Here is an 11,680-nt window from a genome sequence, read left to right as displayed (position 1 = left end):
GATTTCACTGAAAAACAAGCTTGGAAAGATGTAAACTCTGTGAGTTACATACACTATGATTTTCAGAAGTAATGAAAGCATTTGTCTCCAAAACTCTCGTGTGTGCCACACGGATTTTACAGTAATCTTTTTTGTCTCCTTGTAGGAAACCTAGCAATTCAGGATAAAAGTGCACATAAACACCTATGCAACATTGTGTTCGCAAAGTACAGCCCCTTACTTCCTGAAGCCCTCGAATGACACACTTGTTGGAAATGTCTTTCTCTGTAATCTGCATCTCGCTGAACAATGAATCACTTAACGCAGTGATGTTGTGCTGTATATGACATTTCGGTGATATTCCTAATACAAAAATGTCTTTCTCTGTAATCTGCGTCTTGCTGAACAATGAATCACTTAACACAGTGATGTTCTGCTGTATATGACATTTCATGGATATTCGTACTACACGGGATTTCCCGAAGTGCTTCTTCCTTCATTCCTAGAAATGTTTCCCAAGAATCTCACCCACATTGTTTACTGAGTGTGTTTCTCAGAAAGATGTACAGTTTACTACCAATGGTATCAAATGTAGCTGCCAATTCGTACCACACAGGATTTGACTGAAAAGCAGGCCTGGAAAGGTGTAAACTCTGTGAGTTACATAGACTATGACTTTGAGAAGGAATGAAAGCATTTCTCTCCAAAACTCTCGTGTGTGTTACACGGAATTTACAGTAATCTGTGTTGTCTCCTTGTAGTAAACCTAGCAAATCAGGATAAAAGTGCACGTACACACCTTTGCAATGCTGTGTTCGCAAAGCGCAGCCCCTTACTTCCTGAAGCCCTCGAATGACAGTTCAGCCTCAGAAACTAAGGCCCAGGCTGCACCTGCTGAAGAGCAAGAAAAAGAATAACTCACTCAAGAGACACTCTTCAAGGTCAGGTCTAAACTCCCCAACTTGTGGAACTGAGTGTCAGACAGTGAAGCTCCACACGAATATTTATATAGGTTTTAACTGGTTTCTTTTTAATTGATTTTAAAAATTCTTTGAGAATTTTGCTTGTAAACTCCCTGATTATTATTCTTCCCATTTGTGAAAACACTTGAACATCACTCTTTAGCATTCCTTGTCAGAAAATTTCATCAACCTTTCTTCTTTGGGGGGAGATTCTCTAATTATACTTATTATTATTATTATGAATACTTTATTTGATTTTTTGGTACAGCTTGAGGTTGTCTACTGCTCTCCCAGGACCTATATTAGCATTGCTGCTATTGTAGATTGTGTTTTAATCTCTTTCTTGTAGTGTGTTTATGATTCCTGATGGAGTATCTGTAGAATTATCTGCTCACTGTCTTCACTATATTTTGTTTGGTTAGGAGTGTTTGGCGATGACTGGCAACAAGGAATTTCCACCTACAAGATTTACCGTTTCCAAAAACTGCTGCAGAGTCAGCTACGAGACAGTTTTGAGTCAATAACACCAAGTTCAAGTTTTAAGTTTTGTGCACAACTGGAGACTCAAAAGAGGAAGTCTTTTTGGTTCTATGACCTTCACCAGGTTGTTAAATTTTTCTGAGACTTAGTTTACAGATTCCTGTAGCTTAATGATATTAAATTCAAAGTATTCATCAGGTTATTTTTTTGTGTTTCTCTGTTTGACCCACAACGTCTCATAGAAAGTTTATGAATCAGGAGGAATCTGGGGAAAATAAAGATAGTTGAATAAAGGCCAAAAATTTTTTTATAATCTCTTGAGAACTATAAACTCACGTTGAAGCTGAATGAACTTCAGGAATAAGATGCATAATTAAAGGTACACTGCAGTTAATCTTTTAAAACCATAGAGAAATGAGAAAATAGTTAAGGAAGGGAGACACATCACATGCAGAACAAAAAGAACGTTTTGTATTATTCCATTATATATAAAATTGTAGAAAATGCAAATTAATCTCTGGTGACAGAAATCAGATAACTAGCTACCCAGAATGGGAAGAGGAAGCCAGAGAAAGGCAACCGAGAGGGATTGCAAATGCAAAAAAGGCAATGTAAGGATGATGTATTTGCTTATTATCATTAGAGCCAAGACCTGCGGATAGTTTTAAGAACAGAAATTTATTCTCTCCCAGTTTAGGAAACCAGAAATCCAATTCAAGCCACTAGCTCCACGAGACAGTTTTCCTCTTTTAGCTTTGAGGAAAAGTCCTTATCTCTTTTCAATATGTGTGTGCCAGGCATTCCTGGGTGATGTATCTGCTGCATCTTGGCCACTCTTGGCCCTAGGCCTGTGGGGACTAAGATCTCAAGTATACTCTCCACTCCTGGCTCTTCATTTTTTATTTTAGTAAAGTTCTTCTTCTCTCACTTACTTTCTTCTTTTATCTCTCACATGAGTGTTGTGAGTTAGAGATAAGATTTGTCTCATCACAGGTGTTTTCCACCTTTCTTCAGGAACTGAATTCCCTACTACTAAATGGCAATTAGAAGAAAAATCTGCCTTGAGAAGATGTTAGAGAAATACTGAAACTCAAGTTTATCTTAATGTGTTTGTTCCTGTTATCATAGCAAGGCCCTCTTCTCCAAAATTTCACAAAGGAAAATGAGACAAAGCAGTTGTGACAGGGTTTGTTCCAACTCAAAGCAACATTATGAGCTGAGGAGCTCTTTAGGGTTATCTTAGTAATAATCTTCATGGGAAGTAGATGACAAGATCTTTCTTCTAATTTTGTCACTTGATGAGTTTAAAGCACCAACCTTATGAATAATAGTGAAGTACAAATCATATGGACTGGGCAGGAACCTGAAAGGCACACAGAATTATAGATAAGGCATGAAGATACATAGATAGATCCTTAAATGCCAATACCCTCTGTTTGTCCACTGCCACAGTCCTGGGGGGGTTGGTGTCACTCTTCAAGCTCCCCACTAGAGTCACAGCCTCCCCTCCACTGCTGGAACGCTGTGTATGCACCCTCATTTGGATCTCTCTAGGCAAGATGATCCTTCAACATGAGGAGCTCCAGGATCTGCTCTTTGCTGTGAACCTCTGGCTGCAGCCACTGGAAACAGCTTCTGAAATTGCCTCAGGGTCTCATGCTCTTCCAGACAGCACCTGGAACTGAAAGTGTCTGAAAAGCTGCCAGGAAACTTCAGGACTGAAGAGTTCCCCTTGAGGGGCAGCTGCTGCTCCAAGGGAGTGTGGTGTTCTCTGCCTTTTCCAATGGTGGCACACAGACCAATGTCTGCCCCAGCTCCGCTGGCACCATCAGAATTGCCTAGTTTATTTAGATAAGCAAAGTCCTTCTGGTGGAACAATTCTCTGGGGAAAACCAAATCTTCCCACATTCTCTTATGGGACTCTGGGGAAGGAAGAAAATCCAGTACACAATTTTAGAAACAAACTCACCTGCCCTGCTGAGAAGCCTTGAACTTAGCTATGGATCTCTTGTAAACACCATATCTAAACTGCCAACATCACCCTGTTCACTCTACAAAATTCTTGGTTGGTCTTCACATGTCCACACCAAGTAAAAGAATGCCATCTGCTTCATGAAGCATTTTCACTATGGGCTTCCAGATAAATACATCTTCTGCAGCTAATCCTTATTTATCTACATCTATTCATTTGGAGACTGAAAAGTAAATCTTGGCGAATACATGAATACAAAGAAATCCTCATGATGCTTCCAGAATAAACATGATGTTAAAGAGAACAAAACGTTCCTTTCCAAAAGGTGCAATGAAATTCCCAGTGGCCTCCTTTTAGTGCCATGTTGGAAAGTGTTTTCTTTGGAAAGTGATGTCAGTTTTAACATTGGGCTCAAAAGATATTTGGAACAAATACTGTCTACCTGAAAACACAACTATTGCCTAAACTAAGTAACCAATATTTTCTAGATAATATTACCCAAATTTCCAAGGCTTCAACCAAAATAGAGAAGAGAAATACAAAATAATTAAATTATATGCCTTTTTGAACAATAACAAAGTTCAACAGGGCAACAAACAACAAATGCTGGAGGGATGTGGAGAGGTTGGAACTCTTCGTCACTGCTGGTGAGAATGTAAAATGGTACAAACCACTATAGAAGACAGTCTGGCACTTTCTCAAAAAGTTGGAAATAGAAATACCATTTAACTCAGCAATTCCACTACTGAGAATATACCTTAAGAAACTAGAGCCATAACTCAAGCAGATGTATGCACTGCCACGTTTACTGCTGCATTATTCACAATTACAAAAAGATGGAAAGTTGCAAAGTGCCCATCAACAAACAAATGGATAGACAAATTACGGTGTAGTCACACAAATGGAATATTATGCAGCATTGAAAATAATGGACCAATAAAACATTACACAGCATGTGTAATGTGGAGCCTACGTTATGCTGAGTGAAAAATCTCAATCACAAAAGGACAAATACTACATAACACTGCTATTATACAAATAAGACAAACATGGGTCAGTTGAGAAGAGAATGAGAAAAGAGTGGATAAATAATGAACACTGCATTAAATCAGATGAGGGGAAGAACTGTCTGAAAAGAATATGTAGTTAGACATTCTATGTATGGCAACATTTTGGAACAAGAGATGCAATGTAGAGTGGGCTGAGACAGAGAGGGGACAAAAATATGCAACAATGAAAATATATTCTTAAAATTTTAACAATTTTTTAATGTAAAAGAAAATAAAATCATATACCTTTTGATGATGTTTTAGGAAGAATCATATGGAAATTTTAACACCCTTCTCTCATTGAACAAGTAGATTTGAAAAGGAAGGAAAATCAATTGGGATCTGGAAAACCTAAATAGCACCATAACTGACTTGGTCTTATTGAAATTTTCTAATCTTTTTATTTTATTTTTTTAATAATTTTAATGAACATTTACAGAGAATTTGGATTTCCATTCATTCACTGCTGCACTTCTCTACCCGCCCAGCCCTCTCCCTCCCCCCGCCCCCCAGTTCGCTCCTCTTTTTCAAAAGTAAAAGAAAGACTAACTCCCTGGTACACAATCCCCCCGCACCCCTCCCACCACCCCAAGTACATTCCACTATGCAACCTTAATTGTGGACTCTTGTGATAACCATAATACCCTATCATACATCGCTTTTAAATTGTTCAGTCCCTCATCTGTTTCAGTGCAGTATACACAATTTATCCAGTTTTTCTCAGTCTTACCCCCACCCTGATATCAGTCCCATTTTACAGCAGTGGCACCATGCAATATTTGTCCTTTTGCGACTGAGATATTTCACTCAGCATAATGTCCTCCAGGCTCACCCATTTTGAATAATACTGAACGAGTTCCTTGTTTTTCAATGCAGCATAGTATTCCATTGTGTGAATATATCACAACTTCTCTACCCATTCGTTTGTTATGGGCACCTGGGTTATTTCCAACTCCTTGCTATTGTGAACAGAGCTGCGATTTCATGAAACAACATATAATCAAGAATCTATGGTGATGAAAGAGGAAAGTCAGGCTGTTCTGAATGAATTGGCAAAAAGCAAGGCCTCAGGAATTGATAGCATACCAATTGATACATTTCAACAAATAAATGCTGCCCTGTACGTGCTCACCAGGCTGTGCCAAGAAATCTGTAGGACGAGGACCTAGCCAACTGATTGAAAGAGATCCATGTTTGTTCTCATTGAGAAAAAAAAAATGACCCAATGGATTGTGGAAATTATCAAACAATATAATTAATATTACATACAAGCAAGATCCTGCTGAAAATTATCCAAAAACGACTGGAGTAGCTCATCAACAGAGAACGTCCAGATGTTCAGGCTGGATTTAGAAGAGGCCTTAGCCCTAGAGACATTATAGCCATTGTTAGATGGATCTTAGCTTAAAGCAGTGGGTACTGAAGGAACGTCTATGTTTCATTGACTATTCAAAGGCATTTGACTGTGTGGATCACAACAAACTGTGGCTGACTTTGAGAAAAATGGGGATCCCAGAGCACTTGATTGTGCTTATGCAAAATCTATACTTGGACCAGGAGGCAAGATATCAGAACAGAGCAAGGAAACACCGCATGGTTCAAAATTAGGAAAGGTGTATGCCATGGAGACATCCTATCTCCATGTTGTTGTTGTTGTTATGTGCCATTAAGTCGCTAACGACTCATAGCGACACTATGTACAAGAGCCCTAAATGCCGTTCTTTCCTGTGCCAACTTCACTGTCTCAAACATACTCATTCCCACCACTCCACTCACAGAATCGATCCATCTCATCAAGGGTCTTCCTCTCCTGCGCCGTCACTCCACTCTCCCAAGCATGATGCCCCTCTCCAAGACCAGTACCTCCTTGCAACATGCCCATAGTATGTCAGACAAAGCTTCAGAATCCTTGACTCCAAGGAGCATTCCAGCTTCACCCTCTCCAGGACAAACCTGTTTCTTCTCCTAGCAGTCCATGGTATATTCAACACTCTTCTCCAGTACCACAGCTCAAAGGCATCAATTCTCTTTCTGTCATCCCTATTCACTTGCCAACTTTCTAATGCATAGCATGTATCTCCATACCTTTTCAATATATGCAGAACACATCATCTGGGAGGGGGGAGCTCTATGAGGGGGAATTTGGTATCAGGTTTGGAGAAAGATTCATCAACAACCTGTGTTTTGCAGATGAATGACACAATCTTGCTTGCTGAAACTGAAGCGAACCTGAGGCATTTGCTGCAGAGGGCCAAGGACTGCAGCCTTCAATAAGAATTTAAGAACGACATCAAGGAAAAAAAATTATTCTCAACAATGTGTTAATTGGTAGCCTCATAATAGAAAAGAGATTGAAATTGTCAACAGCTTCAACTTGCTTTGCTCCACAATCAACACTCTTGATACCAGTAGCCAGGAAATCAAAAGATGAACTGTATTGGGAAACTCTGCTGTCAGGGACCTCTCTAGAACACTGATAAGCAGTGGTATTAGTCTAGAGACTAAGGTGTGCCTGATCCCATGGTCTTCACAATTACTTGCTACATCAGAGAACTGGGCAATGACTAAGGATGATAAAAGAAGAATCAATGACTTTGAGTTGAGGTGCTGGAGAAGAGTATTGAATATACCATGGACTGCTAAGAGAAAAAACAAGTCTGTCCTGGAGAGGGTTTGAAACCAGGCTGCTCCTTGGAGGCAAGGATTCTGAAGCTCTGTGTGACATATATTGGGCATGTTGCGAGGAGGGAATGAGGCCATAGAGAAGGATGCTTTGGTTGGAAGGATGGAGGGAGAGCCCAAGAGAGGAAGACCCTGGATGAGATATTGACTCAACGACTAGGGTAATTGAGGTAGGTATGTCAGAGACAATGAAATTGGCTCAAAATACAGCAGGGTTCAGAGCTGTTTGTTGTACATAGGGTCGTTATGAGTCACAGGCAACTAGATAGAACATAACAAGAAGAAGCCCAGAAACTATAGAAATCACGTTCAACAAAACGGAAGAAATGTGTAATATCAAATCTTAGGATCTTATTAGCATATTTTCTCTAACTACAATGCAATTACATTATAATTCAACAACATATTGAACACTCTAATAATGCAGGCTTAATAAGGAAATCAAAGTACAAGGAAAACTTGTAAATATAAAAATTTATTAGATTCAATTAAAGCTCTATTAAGAGGGATTGCTGATGTGTGCTGTGGAGTCCGACCCTCCAGCAGGTTTTCAAAGGCCTGGGAGACTTCACATCATTCTCTCAGCCCCTGGTGAATTCACATCTGTCTTAGGGAATGCAGTGCAGCTTCAAACCAGTAGGTCACCAGAGCTCTTAGCTTAAAAAGATACAGCTTTAAATAAATGTCGTTGTTGGCAAAAAGTCCAGTAGGACTCATAGCTACCCTATGAACAACAGATCTGAACTCTGTCCTATTCTGTGCCTGAGTAGCCTGGCCCACCACTGTTCCACTAAGATAGTGAACAGAGGAGAAGCCGTTGATACCAGAAATCATGAATTTACACATGAAATGCAGCTCATAACAAGACAGCAACTGGCCTCCCCCAACGTGAACGCTTGGGGTGGTGAGGTGGTGCTGGGCGGGTGCTCGAGCAGCCAATCCCAGCCTTGATCTCTTTCTGGCGTCCTGGCCCTGATCCGCGCGTGCGCTGTTGCTCCCGGAAGTGCGAGGTGGCCACGGTGAGGTGAGTGTGTGGTTCTGGGCTTCGGTGCAACTGTCATCGCTTCTCTTCTGCTCTCTCTCGGGTCCGCGAAAGGCACCTAAGAACCACCACATTTATTTAAAGCTATACATATAAGAGCTATTCTATGAGAGAAGGATGTAGACCCTCCCACGCAATTTACTGCCCCTGAAAACTGCCTTGGATCGTTTCCAACTCAGGGCACCAAGAACAACAACAGTCCATCTAAACTTTACTTGCATCTCACAAATTTATATATTTTTGAGCTTTCATTTTACTTTTTTATTTCCTTTTTGAGTCTGCGTTGTTGTTGTTAAGTGACATCGAGCCATAGATGACTCATAACGACCCTATGAACGAAAGACCTGAAACGAAAGACTTGTATAACTTTCATCATTTCTCCAAGTTCGTAGAGTTTCTGGAGGCAAACCGTTGATGCAACAATAACGAGTCTAAATTAGAGTGTTATAATTTCTATATTTTGCGATATGTTACTGAGTTATAATGTAATTGCATTATAATGTCAGAAAATATGCTATAAAATCCCAATATTTTATCTTTAATGTGCATTTCATCTGTCTTTTAGAGTGTTGTTATGTACAGTTGAATGTGTTTTCTGCATTTACTGGACTTAGTGGTTAGGAAATTTTCAGTAAGACAAAGACAGCAACTACAAGTTGTGCTATTTATGTTTTCCATATCCTAATTGATTGCCCCCCCTTTTTAGATCTACTAGTTCACTGAGAGAAGTGCATCAAAATGTCCAAGTGATTCTCCTTAAAACATCATCAGAAGGTATACAACTTTAATTTTATTATTTTTTATTTCTCTATTTTTATTGAAGTCTTGGATCATTTGATAATATTATCCATAAAGTAGTGGTTCCTAAGTTCAAGGCAATAGGTGTATTTTCAGGTAGACAGTATTTGTTCCAAACATCCTTTGAGCCCAAGGTTAAAACTGTGTAACAAACAGATTTATCATCATTTCCCAAAGAAACCACTTCCCAACATGTCACTAAAAAGAGAGCCACACTTGGGAATTCATTGCACCTTTTGGAAAGGGTTGTTTTGTTCTCTTCAACCTTATATTAATTCTAGAATCATCATGACAATTTCTTTGTAGGGTATTGGTGTATTTATCCAGCTTTGCTTTTCAGTCTCCAAATGGACAGCTCTAGATACCCAAGAGTTAACTGGAATTTATTTCTTTGGAAGCCCGTAGTGAAATAGTGAGGCGGCTGACTTTCTTCTACTTGGTGTGGGCATTTGAAGACCAATCAAGAGTTTTGTAAAGACAACAGGGTGGTGGTGGCATTTTAGATATGGTGTCCATGGTTTGCTCTTAGGCTACAAGCTTACATTGTTTCCTAACAGAAAAATACATCCTTTGAGTCTGTGGGTGGTGTGAATAGTAAAACCTTCTGCTGTTGAGTCTGTGGGTGGTGTGAATAGTAAAACCTTCTGCTGTTGACGTACATACAGGTGGGAAGTCTTATGTACCCAGTAATGTCTTGAGAGAAAGACCCAGTGATAGATAACTAGCCAGCCCTTGACAGCACTGTGGAGCACAACTCCACTACAAGAAACATTGGATCCTCATGAGTGGAAGGCGTCTCAGTGCCAACTTTTTTTCTTTTTGTCAATCCTTGGGCAGTTTCAGAGGTTACTGGTTAAGTCCAAGATTCTCATTGGGCCATATGAATTTCTTTCTAATACCATATTATTTTCTGTGCATCACTGGTCTCCTTCCATTCCCAGTGTTTCTGCAAGAAGATGTAGTTTTCCCCAGAGCACTGTTCAATACAGAAGGACATTGCTGATGTGAAAGAACTTGTCAAGCTTGATTATGCCACTAGAGCTGAGAGAGGCCCTGGTCCAGATGCCACCACTGGAAAACGCAGAGGACCCTCCACTCCCCGTACCAGATGTTGCCCCTCCAGGGGAACTCTCCAGCCCTGAAACTGCCCGGAAGCTTTTCAGACGCTTTCAGTACCAGGTGCTGTCTGGGCCCCGCGAGACCCTGAGGCAACTTCAGAAGCTCTGTTTCCAGTGGCTGCAGCCAGAAGTTCACAGCAAAGAGCAGATCCTGGAGCTCCTCATGTTGGAGCAGTTCCTGACCATCCTGCCCAGGGAGATCCAGATGTGGGTGCGCACACAGCGTCCTAGCAGTGGAGAGGAGGCTGTGATGCTAGTGGAGAGCTTGAAGGGCGAGCCACAGAGACTGTGGCAGTGGGTAAGCAGAGGGTATTGAGATCTAGGATCCTGTTTGGGTGTCCTCCTGCCCCATCCTTGGATGGTGCAAATGGTTTGTACTTGACTACTAACCATAAGGTTGGTGGTTTGAACCTACCTAGTGTCACCATTAGAAGAAAGAGCTTGTCATACTTTCCATGAAGATTATGGCAAGAAAACCCTAAAGAGCTGCTCTATTCATGGTGTTGCTTTGAGTTGGAATGAACCTTTCCACAGCTGCTTTGTTTTATTTTCCTTTTTATGTTAATAACTGTCTGCATTCTAGCTGTTATGACTTGAAGATATAACCTCTTGTTCCGTTCTAAGCTGACACTAGAATGTTTGCATTTGTTTAACTTTTAATTGGTAAAGCCTGTCCAGTTGAAACCCTGTAATAGAAGCCTATCTTGACTGTCTTGCAGGCCTAGTTTATTGTCAGCAGCTGGCCTCTCTTGGTATTTCTGTCAATAGCTGGAAGTACCTGCTGAATGAGAAAATGAAGCTGGGTTTCTTCTTCCTTATTACCTATTCTGAATGACTATCCTGTAATCTATTGTAGAAGATTCACTTCATGTTTTCAGGAATCCCAACCAAGTCAGCATTCTTCAGTAACTAGTAATATATGATCTTTAGATCACCAGCCAGGTTCTGGGACAGGAAAGCTTACCTGAGAAGGTGGTACCTGCAAGCTGCCAAGTGAAAGAGACAGAGGCCAGTCTTGAAGAGGTGCCTCAGGAGCTGGGATTTCAGAATTCAGCTTCAGGGCCTGAGGAGCAACTGAACCACATCATCAAAGAGGAACCTGACACGGAGCTGGAATTAGGTGAGGGCCAGTTCTTATTCATGCTGTGTTGGGGGCCTTGAAAAAAATTAGAGTTCCTGGCTGGCCGAGTTGAAATTGTGCTCAGACTGAGGTGTCCCTTGAAAATTTGAGACCAAGATTGATGTCCACAAGTCACCCTGATTAGGAGATTCAGTGTCTACATTTTCAACTACTTTAATTCTGCATTTGGATTTTAGACCTGAGTAAGGAGGGAAGAGAATATGTGGGTGAGGCTCTTTGGGATATTAGAGAGATTTGTATTTGTTAATGATATAAATACAAATCTTGAACTAGTGAATCAAAGTATAAATTCTAATTTGCCAAATTTTCTTCTTTTTTGGATTTTTTTTTAATTCATTGCCTTCTGTGGAATGACTGAGGAGAACATCTAGATTCTTTTTTATTTAAATTTATTATTAATTTGAATGAAAATTTATAGAGACTTTGGATTTCCATTCATTCATTGTTGCACTTTTCT

At 40.3% G+C, this 11,680-nt stretch overlaps 1 protein-coding gene across 1 annotated transcript in view; it reads left to right on the top strand.

Moving 5' to 3' along the window:
* Positions 1 to 9,993: 9,993 nt before the first annotated feature.
* LOC102851241 (zinc finger protein 18-like) overlaps positions 9,994 to 11,680 on the top strand; it is a 64,948-nt gene continuing 63,261 nt past the window's right edge. The window contains exons 1-2 of the mRNA XM_006900516.1: positions 9,994 to 10,380; positions 11,013 to 11,202. Of these exons, the coding sequence (XP_006900578.1) occupies positions 9,994 to 10,380; positions 11,013 to 11,202 (577 nt within the window). The remainder of the gene's footprint in view (positions 10,381 to 11,012; positions 11,203 to 11,680) is intronic.

Source organism: Elephantulus edwardii, unplaced genomic scaffold, assembly GCF_000299155.1.
Source record: "Elephantulus edwardii isolate Elephantulus edwardi_28Jun2011 unplaced genomic scaffold, EleEdw1.0 scaffold00286, whole genome shotgun sequence".
Taxonomy (NCBI): domain Eukaryota; kingdom Metazoa; phylum Chordata; class Mammalia; order Macroscelidea; family Macroscelididae; genus Elephantulus; species Elephantulus edwardii.
The sequence above is the reverse complement of the archived record's forward strand: the minus strand, read 5'-3'. Positions and strand labels throughout refer to the sequence as shown.